An 18522-nucleotide genomic window follows, 5' to 3' on the forward strand; every position below is an offset into this window, starting at 1 on the left:
CTGGTGACCATCCTTCTTGGCACGGCGTCGGTCATGCATATCTGCATGACCGGTACGTACCTTCCTTATCGTCCCTTATCGTGCTTACATAAGAAACCTGTGACGGTACTGCCACATGATCCGCCCTTGTCCTTGGCCTGATCCTGTGGCCTAGTTGTTTGGGCTCTTCTGCGCCCGTAACAAACATCCCCTGTTGGTTGGCCGTCACATTATCCCCCTTCTCCCCTTAAGCGCTGTCCTCAGGCTTAATTCGGTAGGTCCTTCTTTCTTCCTCATGGCCCACCATGTCGTCTGACCTTGCAACGCCAGCGCCGCCCTTTGATTCTTCAAAATCTGCGCGATCGCGGGCTTCACTGGTTCGCCTCATTCGAGAGACCGGTTCTTCCTCTCCGCTCGACGTTATGCCGTGTACGGAGTGTATTCGTCGGAATCGCACATGTCGTATGGCTCCGAAGCGGCCTCGCTGCTTGGAGTGCGTGCGCCATGGTGTGAAGTGCGACGGCCTATTCGTGGGGTACCAGATTGATCGAAACCTTGATCAGCAGCGTGAACTGCGCGACCAGGAAGAGTCCGCGGAGGACGAGCTGATTCGTCTTCAGTCGGAGATGGCGAAGATGCAAGCGAAGATGTCGGAGTCGCTTTCTCGCCTGAATCGTTTGCGAAAGCAGCGTCGGTTCCTTGAGCGCCGCACCGAGCAGCTTGCCGACGAGGATTCCGCGAACTTGGAGATCCTCGATGGGGTTGTTACCGACGAGCCTTCCCTGGTCCTGGATGCTCAGTCCGTCGGGGCGCAGGTGGTGGACTTCTCTTTCCTGGACCCCTCGTTAGGTCCCGGGGGTACTCATACCCGAGCGCCTTCAGTTCCCGATCCGCTCGCGCCCGATATGGGGGGTCCCATTCAGTCTTCAGCCAGAAGTGGATGAGTTGTTCCTTGCAGAGGGTGAGTCTGTTTTCCGGTTCCCAGCTATTTTCCTTGTGTGTTTCCGGTTCCCATTCCACGTGGTATTCCGTGTGTCCTATATCCCGATAGTCGAGTATCTTCTTGACTTCGGACGCCGGGTGCTGGTTGTTTGGTTTGTTTTGAAGGGTGGGCACTCCCATCGCTTCGTCCCATTGTCGCAGGTCGTCCGCTAGCCAAGTCCAGTACTGGGTGACTTGTGCTTGGGCGAGTTCTTCCTGCTTCTTCCAGCCGTTGTTTTCGACGAGGTACCATCTTTGGCCCCCTTCGTCTGCATGGTCTAATATCCTTGATTTGTCCTTTTGGATGGTCGAGGATTTGACCGCCATTTGTCCTTGATGTTTCTGTCGTGTCCAGTTCCAGGGTTGCTCTTGGAAACTTCGTGGTCGATCTTCCCATTCCTGGAGGAGTTCCTTGCAGTTTGTAAGGTTCTTCCGAGGTTCCCAAGTGTTTTCCGCGTCGTCGTACCCTTTCCATTTGATGAGGTACCATCGGGTTCCGTCGCTAACTTTGTCGTCTAGGATTTTCTCGACCTCGTATTCTTGGTCCGGTTCGACTTCCACGTTCTTCTGGAGTGGTGTGTCGGCGTGTGCTGGTTCGAGGAGAGAGGTGTGGAAAATTGGGTGGATTTTCATTCCCTTAGGTAGTGAGAGCTCACAATTAAGTGGTCCCAGAACCTTCTTGACGCGGAATGGTCCGAGTTTCTTGAAATCCAGTTTACTGCTTGGTCGTTTTGTTTTGATGTTTTTGCGCAGCAGATAAACTTTGTCCCCCTCCTTATAGGTCGGTCCCTTCGACCTTTTCTTGTCGTAGATTTGCTTGTGCTTCCGTTGTCGCTGAATGACCATGTCTTTTAGTTCTTTTTGAAGGTGTACAAGCTTCTGGGCCTCGATGAAGGCCTCCGGAACCATCGTGTCTCGCAGCGCGGTTGGTTCCTTGGGATCAAAGCCTTTATTCGCGAAGAATGGGCTGACTCCCAAATCTTCATTCGTCGAGGTGTTGTACGCGTATTGCGCCGTGGGGAGGTGCTCGATCCAGTCGGTTTGATCTTCTTTGATATAGCACCTGAGGTATTGTTCCACGTTTTGGTTCATACGCTCGGTTTGTCCGTCTGTCTGCGGGTGAAATGCCGTAGACATGCTGTGTTGGATGCCGATCTGGCTCATTAAGTCCTTCCAGAAGTGGGAGGTGAAGAGCTTATCTCTGTCCGTGATGAGTTTCTCGGGTATCCCGAAGTTACTGATAACTTCCTTCTTGAAGATCCACGCCGTTTGCTTGGCCGTGTATGTTTCAAGGAACGGGATGAACAGCGCATACTTGGTGAGTCGGTCAGTGACTACTAGGATGCTATCGTATGCGATCATCGTTGCTAGGTCCTGGGAAGGTGGGAGCTTCGTGATGAAGTCCATCGAGATGACCTTCCAGGCTCTATCAGGTGGTGCGATGCTCTGGAGTTCGCCGTAGGGCTTCCGTCGCGAGGCCTTGCTCCGTGCGCAGAGGTCGCATTTGAGGATTCCCCCTGAGACTACTGTTTTGAGTTTTTCGAAGTCGAATTGTTTCTTGACTTGTTGCTGGGTCTTGAAGATTCCCTGGTACCCGTGGAGCGGGTGCTCGTGAATTTCTTTGACCAGTTCTTGTTGCAGCGTCTCGGGTATCCACCTGAGTCCTCGGTATTTAACGATACCTCTGTCGATCCTGTCGAGGTTGTAGCGGGAGTCGTTGCCATGTTCCTTTGCGATCTCCGAGGAGTATCTGAGGGTTTCGTTAACGATCTTCTGTTGCAACTCGATGTTCCATGTGTCGATAGTGATGGCAGCGATCCGGAGAGTGCCGTCTTCTGCTTGTCGTAGGAGCGGAAAGTTCTCCGTTTTCTGCTCGTGTTCCGGGTATCGACTGAGAGCGTCTGCTCTATTGTTTTCTGTTCCTTTGCGGTATTTGATTACCAGGTCGTATTGTAGGAGTTCAGCGTACTATCTCAGTAGCCTTCCGTTGAGGTTGGTTCCTTTGAGGAAGTATGTTAGGTTCTTGTGGTCTGAGTGGACGATGACTTGGTGGGGCGATCCTCGAATGTAATCGCTCCATTCCTTGCAAGCCAGGACTATCGCCATGAGTTCTTTTTCGAACGTGGTGTAGTTCTTTTCTGGTCCTGTGAATGTTTTGGACATGAACGCGACGGGATGGATTCGTCCGTCTTCGTCTCGTTGTCCTAGCTGAGCGCCCATTGCATAGTCGGATGCGTCCGTTTCTAGCTCGAATGGTGCTTCTGGGTCTGGGATGCGGAGAATTGGATGGCTTAGGATGATGTCGATGAGTCCTTGGAACGCTCCTTGCTGTTTTTCGCCCCATACGAAGGGTTCGTTTTTCTTCGTAAGGTCGTTCAAGGGCTTCGCGACTTCTCCGTATCCTTTGACGAATACTCGATAGTAGTTCGTGAACCCTAGGAAACTTCGTATCCCGGTGACGGTGGTCGGCACTGGCCAGTTGCGCAGTGCGTCCGTCTTGCTTGTCTGCATGTGTACTTGGTTGGGTGTGATCGTGTATCCAACGAAGTCGATCTTTTGTTTGTGGAACTCGCTTTTCTCGGGGTTGATGAGCAGGTTGTGTTCCCTGAACTTGTCCAGTACCTTGCGTACGTGTACGTAATGTTCTTCCCGAGTTTTCGAATAGATCAGGATGTCGTCGAGGTAGACGACGACGAAGTCGCCGATGAATTCCTTGAGGATTTGGTCCATCATGGTCTGGAAACTTGCGGGTGCGTTGGTGAGGCCAAAGGGCATGACGAGGTACTCGAAATGTCCTTCTGGTGTGCGGAACGCTGTCTTCCATTCGTCTCCAACCTTGATCCTGATGAAGTTGTAGGCGTCCGGCATATCGAGTGCCGTGAACCAGTTTGCGCCATACAACTGATCTCTGAGGACCGATATCAACGGTAGTGGGTATCTGTTTTTGTGTGTGATCTCGTTGAGCTGCCGATAGTCAACGCAGAGTCGCTTCTTTCCGTTTTTCTTGGGTACAAAGAGAATTGGGTAGCCGGCGGACGAGGTGGATTCTCGGATCCAGCCTTTCTTGAGCATTCGTGCGAGGTACTCCTTGAGTGTTACTCGTTCGTCCGGGCTGAGTTTGTAGATAGCCTTGAACTGTGGTTCCGTACCTGGTTTCAAGGGTATTTCGTGGTCCCATTTGGAGTGCGGGGGGAGTCTGCGGTCGTTGTCCTTATCGAATAAGTCTGCGTAGTCGTGGTATTCTGTCGGTACTTCGCTGAGCATACTGTTGAGTTCTTCGATATGGGCTGAGGCGATCTGCATAATCATGCCTTTGATCCCGTCATCCCATGACAGTTGTCGTGCACCCCAGTCTATCCGTGGGTTGCTTTTGGCCAGCCATCCGCTGCCAAGTATGAGGTCGTCTCCTCCGATCTCAGAGATATCGAAACTGATGTCTTCGCTGTGGCTCGAGAATTGGACCCGAAGTGGTTGGGTTTCTCGCTTGATCCATCCGTCGTCGTACCCCAGTGGTCCCCCTTCGAAGTTGCGAATCCTGTATGGTTCTTCCTTGGCTCTCCACGGGATTCTGAGTTTATTGACTAGGCTCGGGCTGATGTAGGTCCCTTGGCTGCCGCTGTCGATGAGTGCTTTGCAGGTTACTCCTTCGATGAGTACCGGGACGACGGTTGGTCGTCCATACGTAGGTACGGAAATGGTAGAGGAGGCGATTCTTAGTTCCGGCGCGCCCGAGCCTCCTGCGGGGGCCGCGGTCCTTTTCCCGCGTCACGTATGACGGTGGGTAGGACATAGTTGAGTCCTTTGTCGAGTAGTCCTTCCTTCCATACTACCTCGATGTCCGCCCAGAGTTCCTTGCGGTCCTCGGCGGGCACGTAGTCGTGACCCTCCGTTGCTTCTCGAACCATCCTGCTGACTCCGTCGTACTCCTGAATGGTCAGGGCTGGGACGATAGCGTTTTCCGCGAAGAAAGCCATCTCCTCGTTGAGGGTCATACATTGCTTGTCAAGGTGGCGCCTCAGAGCTTCGTTATCTCCTGACGCGTATTCCTTGAGTCGCTGGATGCTTTCGACGATGTCGGGCACGGTGAGCTTGTTCATATCCTCTTGGGTTTTCCGTAAGGCTTCCTTCTGCTGGTATCGGACGATCTTTCGGTAGGAATGGACCTGACACACTGGATTCCAGCAGTCGATGGCCCTGATTTCTCCGAAAACGCAGCTGAGGGGTGTCTTCGGGTTGGACTCCAGCTCGTAGATATGGTTCCCCATTCTCCTGACGGCCCAGTCGTTCATGGCCCCGGCGAGCAATGGGTTTGGGATAGGTAGTCCCGCTGTTCTTTCGGGGAACAGTTGGTGTCTGGCCTTCGGCCCGATGTGGTCGAGGCACTGATCATGATAGCAGTGGATCCACAGTATCTGAGGGTGATTGATGTCCCCGTAGTCCATCCATCGGTGGTCCTTTGGGTTGCGCTCCGGCGCGTACTGTAGCTGCTTTGTGAACCGTTGTCGGAACTTCGTTCTAGGTTCTTTGGTGGCTTTGAAGCAGAGGAGAGGGATCTGCGATTCTTCGGCCCGATATTCCTCGTCTTCGGAGTCGTGGACCTCTCCTTCTTCGTCACTGCTTATTGGGGCTGGGGTGTCGCAGTAGTTATCCCCGCCGTCTTCTGGAATGAAGCGTATATGGTCCTTGTCGCGTTGTGACCAATACTCCCTTGTTTCTTGTGTTTCTGCTTCCGAGGCGTGCTCGTGTTCCTCGTCAGTCTGTTCCTGCTGGGTGCCTTCATAGTCGTCACTATCTTCTGGCCAGTCGTCCAGCGTCTCGTCGTCCGTTGGCGAGTTGGTGTCGTCAATCGTCGAGTATGCCAGGCGGTACGTTCGGGTACCTGCCCCTGGTGCACTGTTACTCGGGGTGCTCGAGTCCCTTTCCTCAGTGGCTTCTTCCAGCTCGCGGTATTCGTACGTCGCAAGTGGGTGGACGGGTGTTCCTTGCGCGTCTGAAACTTCAACTCCGTCTGAGGGAAATGCCGTGTCCTCATTGACCGTGGCCATCCCCTCGGCATAGCTAGCCTTGATCTGTCGTGTGGGTACCGGTTGAAATGCCTTCTTTGGCTCTGGGCACTGGGGTGCGAAGTGTCCTTCCTTTCCACAGTTGTAGCAAGCCTTGCTGCGCATATCTTTCTTGGCCTTGCTAAGATCCATAGGTCCCGAATGGTGACCTGTGGCTGTTGTCGTCGTCGTAGTTCTTTTGAACTGCTGACGCACGGGTTGCCTTGGGTGCGATTGGAAACGGGTGGTATTGGCGCTTCTCGCCGGCCTTCGTTCCGTTTCTCGCTCGTGGAGTCTGCTGTCGATCCTGATCGCCATCTCGCAATATTATCCAAAATCTCGGGGTACGTGTTCTCTGGCGGCGATGACGTCCTTGACGCCGCTCTTGAGTCCATCGTAGTAGATCTCGATCTTGGATTCCTCAGTGAGGCTGAGCTTGGTGATGATGCTTTTGAAATCGGCAGTGTAAGCGGACGCTGAGTGAGTTTGTCTCAGCTCCCTTAGACTCTTCTGTGCCTTTCGTTTCTCATCGGGGTCTTGGAACAGGGTTTCGAGTGCGTTGACATATCCGTCGAAACTGTCGAATATCTCCTATGTCTCTATGTCGTATTCTTCCAGATTGGGATTGTTCATGATGCGGGCCATGAAGGGTTCGAACCAGGCTAAGGCTCTGCCGTCAAGGTATGCTGCCGCGTGTAGAATCCTGGATATCTCGTCTGGGAACTCGTTGATGTACTGTCGTTGGTAGGCCTTGACTTGGGTGATGTGTCCTCTGAGTCTCCCGGGGGTGCCATCGAATTTTCCTGGCGCCGGGTACCTGATGCGCCCGCCTATTGGTGCTTGAATGATGTTGGCTGCGGTCTGCATCGTGTGGAGTTGTTCCCGTAGTGTTTGGTTTTCGGCCTGCTCCCTGGCAAGGATGGCCGCGTTGCCATTCACGGTGCCTTGGAGTGACATGATCATTTGTCTGAGTTCTTCGATTTGATTCTGGCTTTGTCCGACGGTATCTCGAAGTCGTTGAACTTCCTCATCGTCGTCGTCGCTGTCCGGGGTTTCCATAGCAGTCCCGAGCTCCTGCGCCAAGTTCGGCGCTGGGGCGTAGGGTGGTGCTGGTGATCCGGGGTTTCGTTGCGACGCCATTACTGCGGTGTCTCCTTCTTAATTGTGAGTTGGGAGAGTGCTTCCGCGAGTCCTTCCGGTGAGGTTTTGGTAAATTCGCGTCCGAGACACTTCGAGTTGTGTCCTTGGTACGCGGGTTGGTGACAAGTGTCGCAGATGCTCCTGTGGGTGTTCCACTGGTGGTCCGCGCAACGTCCGACGTAGATGGCGTACTTCCCGCACAGGTGTTTAGTACAGGTGGGTGGTGTCTTGGGGAGTACTGCCGACGTTGGGTCCTTGATCCACGAGTTCGATCGTTCCCTTGGTGTTTCAGTGGTTACGCTTTGGGTGCGTGGGGTGTCCGAAGGAACCTGGTCGAGGTGGTCTGCAAGGAGGTGTACTTGTCGTGAAAGGTCTTCGAGAAGGTTTCCGATTGAAGTGAGAAGGTGTGGTGGCAAGTTGTTCATTGTTGTGCAACTGTGGTACCTGTTGTTAGTTGTTATTGCTCAGGGTGTACGTACCTGAACAAGAGCGATCAAAATGTCACGATCCTGCCTCCGGGGTCAGCCGTCTGGCAGGGCGCTGGGGTTGCTGTTCTGCAAGATAGGTAAAGCCTGTACAATAACAACTAACACTCTGCTGTCGTTCTCTCTCTGGGTTGTCGTTCGTGTCTCTTGGAAGAGATACCAGTCTCGGCAATTGAGTGACTAGTTCAAGTGTGGGTGAAACTGATACTTAGATTGATCGCTGAGGATGAAAGGCTAAACTAATTACTCTGGGGCATTCAGCCCCTTTATGTATTCTTTCCTCCTCATCGCTCATGTCATGTTTGTGGTGACAAACACGAACAAACACCAACAAACCGTCAGTGGATCACTGGTCCGGGTTTGTGGATCACCGTGATCCGGTTGGTGGATCACCGTGATCCTGGTGCGAGGCTCACTGGCTCACCTAGTGAGCCGGTGATCCTTCCTATCGATAACCTTGCTGACATAAGGAGATTTCTTACGTAACCTGGGGTGTGCCCGTCCCGCGTGCATGACCTGCCCTTGTCCTTGGCCCGATCCTGCGACCTGTTGGTCGGGTCGTCACATCGCGGTCCAGGAGTCGAGGTGGACCTTCCCTACGAAGATGATATACGGCGGGATCGAATAGCCGTACGACGCGATGCCCTGGATTACTGTAACCCATTCCTGATTCCCTTGTTGTATAGCTCTTGGCCTCCCGCGTCGATCGGAGGTCGTAACGACGGTTTCGACGGAGATTTTGCCCATCGCGAAGCCCGTCTCGTCGAAGTTGTAGATATCGTCATTGTGGATCCCGTATTTCGCGATTATGTTTCGTACGAGCTTAAACCACGCGTAATACGCGTCCGGATCCTCGCAGAGGACCCTCTGGTAGTCGATTCTTCGATTTAAACGCGTACGGAGCTCAGGTCGTCGTCGTACGAAGGTTGAGGCCCAGTTCGTTCCAACGCGTGGCGCGTCGCGTACGCGGAGGAGTCGATCCGCCATTTCTCGAACACCACTTAACCGCGGTGGAAACGAACGCGAATCTAGGTCAAGTATGTATTGTACGATACTGTCCTCTTCGTACGAGGTCAATTTCTGGCAGGGTGGTCGGGTATTACGCTTCGTAGTTCGGCCGTGAGATCGTTGTTGAAGGGTCGTACGCGATACGTTATAGATTGATGCAGCCTTTCGTACGCTTAATTTTGGGTCCGATTGGAGCGCATTAAGCGCGAGAACCAAGTCGCTTTCAATTGATTGTCGTCCCATTATTATTGGTGGAGAAAAGGAAGGAAAAGAAGTATCTCTTTAATATTGCAGGAAAGTGACCCGTTCACTTGTGGATTACGTTATATCTTATAAAATAGGGGAGGTAACAGGGGTCCTAAAAAGAGCAGTTTTAGCGATTTTGGTGGTCGCGAGGTACTCTGGTCGCGAGACGGGGGGCAGACTTAGATATACGTACTAGCCTATATGTAGGGAGCAGAAGCAAGCACTTGCCTGAGGATGAATGACCATCTGCCTTGTTGCTACTTTGCGTGGCCAAGATTGATAGGAATGATGGAATGACACGACGTATCTGGCGAATACTTAATAAGATCCCGTCCAGCTTAGCATCTACTTCTTGGAGCTATCAGGAGCATGCCTCGTGTTCTTGCATTGCTCACATTATTCTCTGCGTCTCTCTGTCTCTCAACTCGAGATTCTGGAAGGATCCTTGCTCATTTTGGTTCTCGACCGATGGGTTCTACTGAAACCATTGTCTGTTGAGGGGGGAGAGTCACATAAAAACTGGACCTTTAACATTGACTCGAGGTGTTACGGACATGACCTCGGGTGTTGAGAAGTACTTGAGTGAGCCCCTGTCACCTCCCCTGCATTATTGCCCTGAATGCAACCCCCTATTGCTATCTAGAACCGAGGCAATTCGATCTTGTGGTAAACGTAGGATGAATTATTGCTTGAGTTGTGCGATAGGTACAGTACCTAGACGTAACTAATGGCTTTATTTCCTCTCAGTTCGATATAAAGCGCCAGCGAGGGGCATTACATAGTCAGCCCGGTCTTGAGAGACACGTGGTTTGCTAATAATAGTGACGTCCGTTACCTCTGTCGTTATCGTTTCTCCCACCGCTGGAGCTCCGCCTGTACGAGTTGGCGGGATGACTGCAGACTCAGCTCCAGCTGCGAGACGATTTGTGCGTGTATGTGCTAAGGATACCACTGAGGTCTAATGCAAACAGCAGAGCACCCAGGCAGGACGGAGCCCTAGTAAGAGGATTCCGCCTGGATATTGCGATCGGACAGGGCAAGAGTGGAATCCATTGCACAAGTAAAGAGGTTTATTGCGAGCCCGCTCGAACAGATCCGATTGTATCCAGGTGAGTAGCTCGAGGGATTAACGGTCGATGACCGTCTCACCAACCTAACATGCTCGGCGGCATGTTGAACGAGCTGGCGGCCGACCTTTGGGTAGACTGCAACAGAAACAGCGTGCCAACCTAGGTGGTTTGGAGCGTGGCACGGGGAATGGAGGAATATGTCAGCTCAACAATCTACCAGTACGTATTTGTATTGGTGTGCATGACGCTCGAGCATAAGAGCGATTACGTCGCGACAGCTCACCCGGAACACGCTGCTCACGGATGTGAAATACCTCTCTTCTTCCCCTTACCAAAAGCCTTGGCTGAAGTCGGGTGCGTCTTGCATGTCCCTCGGCGGGCCGCACTGTTCTTGGCTAAAGTCGCGCTGCATGGCTCTATGGAGCTCAGACGACATCAACAGATCCGGCAGCAAGGCGTCTTCCGTTGAAAAGGTGCTCAATTGTGCCGAGTTGAGACAAGCGTGGAATTTTGGACTGATAGGCACCACCAACGGTCACCAGTCTGCGAGTGATGGCGTTTGGGCTAAGTATCGCGGTGCTTGTCCGCGATTAGAAGGTCGTTGATCTGAGCCCGAGCCTAGTGAAAATCACCCTTGGACAAGCCCAGCCGCTGTCAGCACGTCTCGGGAAAACCCATGCGGAGCCTGGGATCGTCGTTCGGGTGCCATCTGCAAGTGTTGAGTACTTCCCCCACCGTCGCCCGGTCGGTCGTTGCCTGCATTGTCGCCCCAGTAAGTGCGATTTCTCTGCGCAATCTGATGCTCCGCCATGAAAACGTGCGGGCTCGCTGTATCTCTCCGTACAAAACCTCTTTCATTGATGAGAAGAAGATGTGGACATCTAAGCGACGATGTTCCCAGCCACTGCTATCAAGCACAGCCTAGGCCTTGCCAGAATTCGGCCGTACTGTGTGGACAGCACCGTCATCAGCATCAGCATCATCATTAACCCACCACAACTCCGGATGTGGAGCCCATTGCGCGTCTCACAGAGCCCGATTACGGATTCAGTGCCCTCGGAACACCCGGCCGAAAACCAGCAGTGGTGACCGCACCGGGGCCGGCACGAGGTGCAGCCGCCGGGAATGCAGACCCGGCGGCGACAAGGAGAGAGAGAGAGCCATTGGCGAATCACATAACATGATCGGTCGTGGTGTGGTGTGGTGTGGTGCGGCTCGGCAACACAAAATGTGTCGTGCAGAGTTGCTGAGATATCATTGCCACGCTTGGCTTGTCCTTTTTGGGCTTCGAGCGGATCAGTAGCACCCCTTCAACGCTTCCTAGCTGTCTATCCTCGAACTCCCATCCCCGGATTATTACTGAGTGGCTGATCGCAGGCGGAAGCCCCCGTGCTTACTAGCAGGCCGGACGCAACATCGAGACTCTACGCCACTGGCAAGTGTGCTGGTTCCTGTAATCACTGGATCGCCGAGAAACTGGCTCGTTAATATCAAGCCAAGCGCATACCAATATTCAATATCGAAAATTTATACCAGAGATGCTGAGACACCAAGGGCTTGCCGGGCTCATGCGTAGGATAGAAATACACCGCAACAGCAGTCACATAACTATACAGTAAAGGCACATAGGAAGGCAGGATATGACAGGGTCAACGCGACACTTCTCTGTAAGCTGTATGATGGACGTGCCTGTGACCTGGCCTAAGTTAGCGCACTACTCCAAACATCGCCTTGCTGTGTGCCTATCGTGATCCGCCATGAGTTCCGTATCAAGTGATTTCCAAGGAACATAAATTGCCTCAGTACTGACTTGCTCCGAGCTTCATCTCTTTGCCACTACCTTGACCTATCTGCAGCCAAGATTGAGTTGACCTCGATGAAATGCGTAGATTACAAGCTTCAATCTCATTCCCAATAGAGATATCACGTGGGAGATACAACTTCGCGACTTTAAGTAGTCTCACAGCCTCGTCGTCCTTTCCAAGCGCGTTGTGACCCAACGAAGTAAGGTAGTAGATCTCCCCAATAGATTTAGCACCGGCCATGTCGATGATAACTTCATCCATTGGGGAGATAATCTCCGTACCCCATACGATTAATTGATTCCAGTCCTTCAGCTTGAGAAATACGCGACATATGTCTGCCAGGAGTTCACTGGACAGTCTCAGTCTCTCATTGTCCCAATTCGCGTCGAGCCAGGGCTACTGTATGGAGGGGTCAAATAGTGCGGTCAAGTCGGTGTATGTGTAATGCCCCCGGCCCGTGACGATATAGTATATCGCTTCCAGTGCCTCTCTATAAATCTTGAGGGCTTTATGGTAATCGCCCTGCTCAATTGCCTCATTGCCTGTGGCCTTAAGCGTCGTCGCTTTGGCCAGGCACTCTTCTCCCGTGGGTAGGGAAACGAGCTGCGCGTCGCGCAATTCCTGTTCGACCGATGGTAGCGCCGCCGGCTCACCCTCGATAACGAGGTTCTCAAGTCGTTTGACTATGCCAAAGGGCATGAGCAGCTTCCGCTGCAGCTCCCTGGTCGTTATTGCCTTGTCCTGAGCCGTGTCCTGAGCCGTAGCACAACGGCTTCGAAGGCGCAGTTTGAGGCTGGGTGATTCATTGACTTCTGGTCGTTCAAGACGCGCGTACAAACAGCTGCGAGTGAACTTGTCGAGGTCGTCGGCAAGAAGCACGAGGGAGTACGGTTCGGATCTCCACCGCTCTAGAAACGACTCCAGGTCCCACGGCTCTCCCGACGTTCCGAAGTTGATGTACACGCTCAGGCTATGCTCCGTGAAGTGCTCTACCTGCTGGCCCTCGATGACGATGGGAACTTGACGCTCGACCATATCCTGCTCGGGCCACACTGCTTCCACACGGACGAAAATGTTGAGTTCACGAAAGACGGGTTTCGCCTCGGCATGGATTTGTTTACTGAGTCGAAGAAGGGCGAGTGAGCGTTTGTAGTTATACTTTTGAACATCGTCATTAGGTTAATAGTCGCAATTTGCGTTCGGTTCGAGCAGGAGGTGGTAGACCTGGTCCCGAATCTCACGTGGTAGGGAGAGGAATGACGGCGTCATCATGGGTCTCCTGAGCAAGCTGTCAAGACTGATGTATGCGGGATAGGCTGCGCGAACCCAATAGGGAAGCGATTATTGGACGTGCGGGTGTCGAAGATAAATAAAGCCGTGGGGCGAATCAAACAACCTGGAAGGGCGGGCTGGATTTGTCCTTGGAAGTGCCCGACATGTTGTGCGTGGGCAGAGGCAGGGCAGCTTTCTAGCCTGGAGGGCGGAAGGACGGCGGAGGGAGGTGCGGGGAAGACGCCCCCCAGCACATGTGGGTCGCGCGTAGCCATTAAAAAAGTGCCCCAGTTCCACCGCCCCAACTATTACTGGGCGAGACCCCCTCCCTGTCTCTAACTTAAAATGGCATTCATTCGGGCCGGTGCACTTGGTTGGTTGGGTTTAGGCAAAGCTTGGGCAAAGCTTACTGTTCATCCAGCCGAAGCTATTGAAGGAGCAGCACCAGGCGCCTAGAACAGCGAGCCAGGCGCCGGTGCCACCATCAGGGGGCCCGTCGGCTTGCAGCTGGACCTCGTTATCTGGCTTGTCAGAACCTTGAGACAGCTGTGATTTGTCGGCGGTTTGTGAACCCCCCTGCACGGTGTCGCTGTCGGCTGGGACAGCCTTTTCTGAAGACATGGTTTCCTGCTTGCGGTGACCATTTTGGGGAGCGAGAACTGATAAGTGTGAGAGTCAGAGGCAAAGAACTTCGAGAAGAGGAAACAAGGAGATGAGTTGGTGACGGCGTTGTGGTGACGGCGGTGTAAAGTAGCTGGAGGAAGCCTTGCTCAGTTTTCTCAATTTCGCTTGTTTGTTTTGACGGAATGTCCGCGATCTCACGCGCTTATTAATTCGAAACACCATCGCTCGCTTACAAATACGAGACAGATACGACATGACAGCTTGTGCTGAACAGAGTCCTATGCATGGTACTTTTGAAGACGAAAAGGGGTCCTATGCATGGTTCTTTGAACAAGCAAACAGAGCAGCACGGAAACAGACATGATCTGCACGCCTCGTGGGGTCACACTAGGGCCCGGCTTGGCATCCCGGACCGAACTTGACCCATTTCGTCCACAATGCTACCCACCACTAACATGTACTGCAACCTCGAAAGGCTTATCACGCTGCGACCCTGAGGCCTGCTAGCCCAGGTGGCCAATGATGAGAGCGCGTCGTGCAAGCTGCAGCTACCGAGATGGTTTCCGAGGAACTTAGCGCTCCCCCAACTGATTAGCACTGCAGTTAACGGGATGATTCTGCTGCCTACCTCGGCAGCTACAATACAATTACCACCCCGGCAACTATCCCTCCCTTTGCAGCAGGTCGTGATCCGTCTAGGGCATGGAATGAAGCTATTTAAGTTTCGACAATGTGGTAGTGTGGTAGCAATGTAAACAAAGGTACACGTTGGTCGTGGTTGGGACGCGCCAAGCCTCTTGGAAACATCCTCGGCTGGTTCCATTGCCTGCACCTGTGCGTGCGGCTGAGTCGGTGTTTTCCGTCAGTCACAGGAAAGGTGTTCTTGTACATTAAATCAGTGCGGCAAGGGACCTTTCTTCAGCGCACAATCGCACGGATGGCGCAATACCTATGCACCTTATACTAGCCAACGTCGCAGAGGATTTGCTGATCGCATATCATGGTTTGATATGAACAAGGCTGGGTGCGAACAAGAGCACGTCATCATCGACGTCCAGCGCTGTAAGTCAGCCGCGGATGAATGGGGAAGCCGAAGCTGATCTAAGGAAAATGCGAGCATTACACTGCAGGAAAAATACATGATTGGTGGCGCCGAGTGAAAACGAAGCGGATTCCGTGGTTAAAGCTGGTCCCCGTGCAACCAGCTTCACCAAAAGGGCCATCCTCCCCATCGCTACTCTTCGCCGGAAATAAGTGCTTCTTTTAGCCGATCCTCAATCTCCTCAATCTTCATCTCCGGCCGCCCTGTCTTTGGCATACCATGCCACCTGCACACCGCCAGTCCTGCGACCGTTGTCGTCAGCAGAAAGTGAGGTGCTTGCGAGACAACAATCTCTCGATCCCAGGCCCAGGCCCGGTTTCCGCTTCCCTGTTGTGCGACCGTTGTGCTAAGGCAGGAGCGGAATGCAGGTACAGTGGTATGTTTCATCCTTTTTCGTTAAAGGAACCAACCGCATATCCTTTTCGTCGTCCAGTAACATTACTTGGCGGGGGAGAAAGAGTGGTACGGACCGCGGGACGGGTGCTAGGGCGGACCAACAGACGATGAAACCTAACAAGCTGACCAATCGCTCACAGAGAAACAACGAGGCCAGCGCCGGCGCTGTTCTGTTCGCTCGCCGAGCGAAATTAGAAGCATAGACCTGTTCGACCTCGGGCCGGCCGTTGGTTATGTAGATGGGACGCCCAGGTCATCGACTGGTCCCTCCCACGTCATGACAGCGTTGATGGGTCACCCTTCTTCCAACCTGCACGTTGACGGAAGCGAGACGGCCGCCGGCGGCTTCGGTGCGCCGGACGCCGAGCACCATCTGCTGGCGCTTCAAATGCCCCCAACTTCGCGCGAGTCACTCGCAAACTTGCTAGCAGACGCTGTATCTGCTTCATGTATGCCGGGGATGTCCTTTTACGACGCCACCGCCCAAGCTCCATTGATGGGGACCGACGCCGACCACGAAGATGCTAGGAGCTTCTTGTTCTCCCAGCTGACGGCCGTGAGCCAAAGGGCCATGCGGACAGCCCGCCGTCTTTCCCGCTCCGGCACAGGAGCAGGCGCAACCACCCTGATGGTGTCGTCGCCCGAGGTGACCGAGGCTTTGGAGGACACGAATACGCTGATAAGCACCGTCAACGACATTATGAACGTGGTAGCGACGGCAGGATGCGACGAGTCAATGACCACGACCGATTGCGCCGGACTAGCCATCTCGGCTCTCGCCTGTTACCAAAACCTCATGACGCTCTTCCAAGCCATATGCGATGCCATAAAGGGCAGACTGCAGGCCAAGAAAGAAGAGCGGGAACAACAGCAAGAACAACAACAACAACAACAACACGCCGCCCGAGACAACAGCGGCGTGGGACCTCTCAATGTCGCCCAGTTCGTCATGGTGCTGCAATTGCTGATGCATCTCATCAGTCGCATGGGCCGCATCTTGGAGATATCGAACACGACGGCTGAGCAGGAGAGCCAGTTTATCGCACCCGCGGCTATGCTCGACGGCAGTACCATGGCCACCGACGACTATGCCATTGACATTGGCCCCGATCAGTCTACTGCATCGTCGGCCACATCAACCCACCACTCGACGCCGCACCGCAGTGGTCTGCTCGAGCATGTGCAAGAGATTGTCGAAAACATACCTAGTGAGCGTGAGAGACTGAGGCGCATTATTCAACAACTGCAGGCGGAAATGGACCATGCAGAAATACACTAGAGGTCGCGAGATGGGTAACATTGTACACCTGCGGCTATAGAGGTTCAATATAAAGTTCTAGAACCGGATAGAAGGTGGCGCCCTATTCTATATCTACTCGTAATAAAACCCCCTTAGAACTTCAAGTGTCTCTTCAGAAAGTCAAACTGCCTGCGCAGAATCTGCTCTAGATCCTTGAACATCCAGTCCAAATGACCACTTCCCTTCAAGATATCCAACTCCTTGGGGTACCCCATCGGGGTGAAGCAATGAAGCTGACTGTCCAGGGGACTCGTCTCGTCGAGCTCGGGCGTGACCATCATCGTCGGCGTGGGCGCGACGTACTTGACGACGTGGAGCAGGTTCCACCCCAGGCACTTGTAGTACGTCTGCACCGAGATGCGGTTCTCGAGGGCGATGCCGAGCCGCTCGAGCGCGGGGACGATCTCGGGCGCCATTTCCTGCCCGTTGGGCATGTTGCCGTCCTCGTCAATGTAGGGCAGGTACATGGGGCTCTGGCCCGCCTTTAGCAGCCGGCTCTCACGGTCGTGCATGGCGAGCTCCAACAGCGGCTTGCGCCTCTCGGCACTGCCGTCCGTGTTGATCATGGGTGCCATGGCTATGGTGGCCGCCACACGCTTGCTAAAATAAAGAAAAAGAAGTCTGAATTAGCTTCGAGGGGGGGACCACGGCACGTCTGGGCGAATTTGTATCGTTGGGCGAAATTGGAAGGACAGCCCACACGTACTCAAATGCAGTCGCCGCAAGGGTGACGTTCCCTCCCCAACATAATCCCCACAGTGCGATCTTGGTCTCTTCGACCAGAGGATGTTGCTTGATCCAGGTCACGGCGTCATGGAGATCCTCGATTTGCTGACGAGGGTCGACCTGCTCGCGCCAGGAGAAAATTAATCACAAAACGTCAGCGGACATGAAAAACGTTGAAAGGTTGCGGGACTTTTGCGGAGAAGAAGCACCATCAACTCCAGCAAGGACACTGAAATTTACCTCATTTCTAGGCTCTCCGTCGCTCGCGCCTACACCGCGCGGATCATAGAGAAGAACGGTGATGCCGTGTTCCTGGAACCACCTTGCAATATCGGGCAGGTTGGCATCCTTGGGGAAGTTGAACTAGAGAAGGGCCAGGCACACAAGCCATGCGTCAGTTTCCCCCACGTCTTCTTGTTAAACGCGTTTCTAGAGCGGGAAGTAGCAAGAAGGTAGACAAAAGGTGTTAGGAAGGTAGTTACCCCTGGCGTCATTATCATGGCCGGGGCCACGCGAGACAGCGGGAAACAGCCATCCGCGCAGCGTGACGCCGTCGAGAGTTCTGATATCGGCATCGAGGCGAGTCGAACCGCAGTCCCCCATTTTGCTTATTCGCTGCGACGGGAGAAGAGCAAAATGAATTGGGAAGATGATGCAGATGAGTGTAGGGCAGTGCTGAATACCTCCCTAATGAAAGACCTTGCAGCCGGCTGGATTATATTGAAAATGTCGGTGGTAGTCATGGGTGCGAGCGACCGAGATGGAAGAATCAATTTGACCCTCAAGACGGAGGCCATCGTGTGCCGACTTTAGGGGCAATCAACCGACAATGCAAGTCGGAGCCCGAGCGCACAGTCTGAGATGTTACCGAGAAGGGAAGTTGCTGACTGTGCCGGCTCTCTAGGTGACCGATCGGGCCGGACCGAACCATAGTGGAACTTGGAAATCAGGCGTCATCGGGGTTGAGTCGCGTCGGCCCGGCACCGGTATGCTGGGTCGGTGATTGGAGATTCCGGCTTACCGTGTTAGACGGTCTCCGACTCGGAGATGCAGCAATCATTAGGTACGCTGTCGAAGTTTCGAGCGCCGGACAAAAGGTAGGCTACCTTGCCGTCGCATTATACTCTGAACTTCAGAAATGCGAGACGATCCTCAGGAATCACGGATTTTGGGCGGACGCAGCTTATTATCCCAAAGGTGGAAACATCGCAGCATTAGGTATGAATTTCGGACATCGTCATTCTGTCACGGCCGTGCAACACCCAACTGATGGTGCCTGCCCCAGACTCGTCGGGCGTCACGGAACCGTCGCGAGCATGAAGCGGGAACAACGCTGAGGCGGTCGT

At 53.6% G+C, this 18522-nt stretch overlaps 3 protein-coding genes across 3 annotated transcripts; 1 reads left to right on the forward strand and 2 right to left on the reverse strand.

The window, feature by feature from the left end:
* Positions 1-12152: 12152 nt before the first annotated feature.
* On the reverse strand, positions 12153-13194 carry B0I36DRAFT_354878 (uncharacterized protein; the record flags this gene model as incomplete). The annotated part of the gene is made up of 2 exons (XM_046157358.1): positions 12153-12914; positions 13153-13194. The coding sequence occupies 2 exons, from the start codon at positions 13192-13194 to the stop codon at positions 12153-12155; spliced, it is 804 nt and encodes a 267-aa protein (XP_046006885.1).
* A 1878-nt stretch (positions 13195-15072) lies between these two features.
* Positions 15073-16486, forward strand: B0I36DRAFT_41153 (uncharacterized protein). Its single transcript, XM_046161939.1, has 2 exons — positions 15073-15122; positions 15291-16486. Exon 2 carries the CDS (start codon positions 15428-15430, stop codon positions 16427-16429), a length of 1002 nt encoding a protein of 333 aa, XP_046006886.1. The 5' UTR covers positions 15073-15122; positions 15291-15427; the 3' UTR covers positions 16430-16486.
* B0I36DRAFT_395562 (Alpha/Beta hydrolase protein) lies at positions 16487-17779 on the reverse strand (the record flags this gene model as incomplete). The annotated part of the gene is made up of 4 exons (XM_046161526.1): positions 16487-17050; positions 17157-17296; positions 17417-17539; positions 17696-17779. The coding sequence occupies 4 exons, from the start codon at positions 17777-17779 to the stop codon at positions 16543-16545; spliced, it is 855 nt and encodes a 284-aa protein (XP_046006887.1). The 3' UTR covers positions 16487-16542.
* Between the last annotated feature and the right edge of the window lie 743 nt (positions 17780-18522).

Source organism: Microdochium trichocladiopsis, assembly GCF_020744255.1.
Source record: "Microdochium trichocladiopsis strain MPI-CAGE-CH-0230 chromosome Unknown B0I36scaffold_11, whole genome shotgun sequence".
Taxonomy (NCBI): domain Eukaryota; kingdom Fungi; phylum Ascomycota; class Sordariomycetes; order Xylariales; family Microdochiaceae; genus Microdochium; species Microdochium trichocladiopsis.

What these genes read in the sequence shown, in the direction of transcription:
- B0I36DRAFT_41153 (XM_046161939.1), top strand. Translation starts at nt 15,428, where the DNA reads ATGACAGCGTTGATGGGTCACCCTTCTTCCAACCTGCACGTTGACGGA.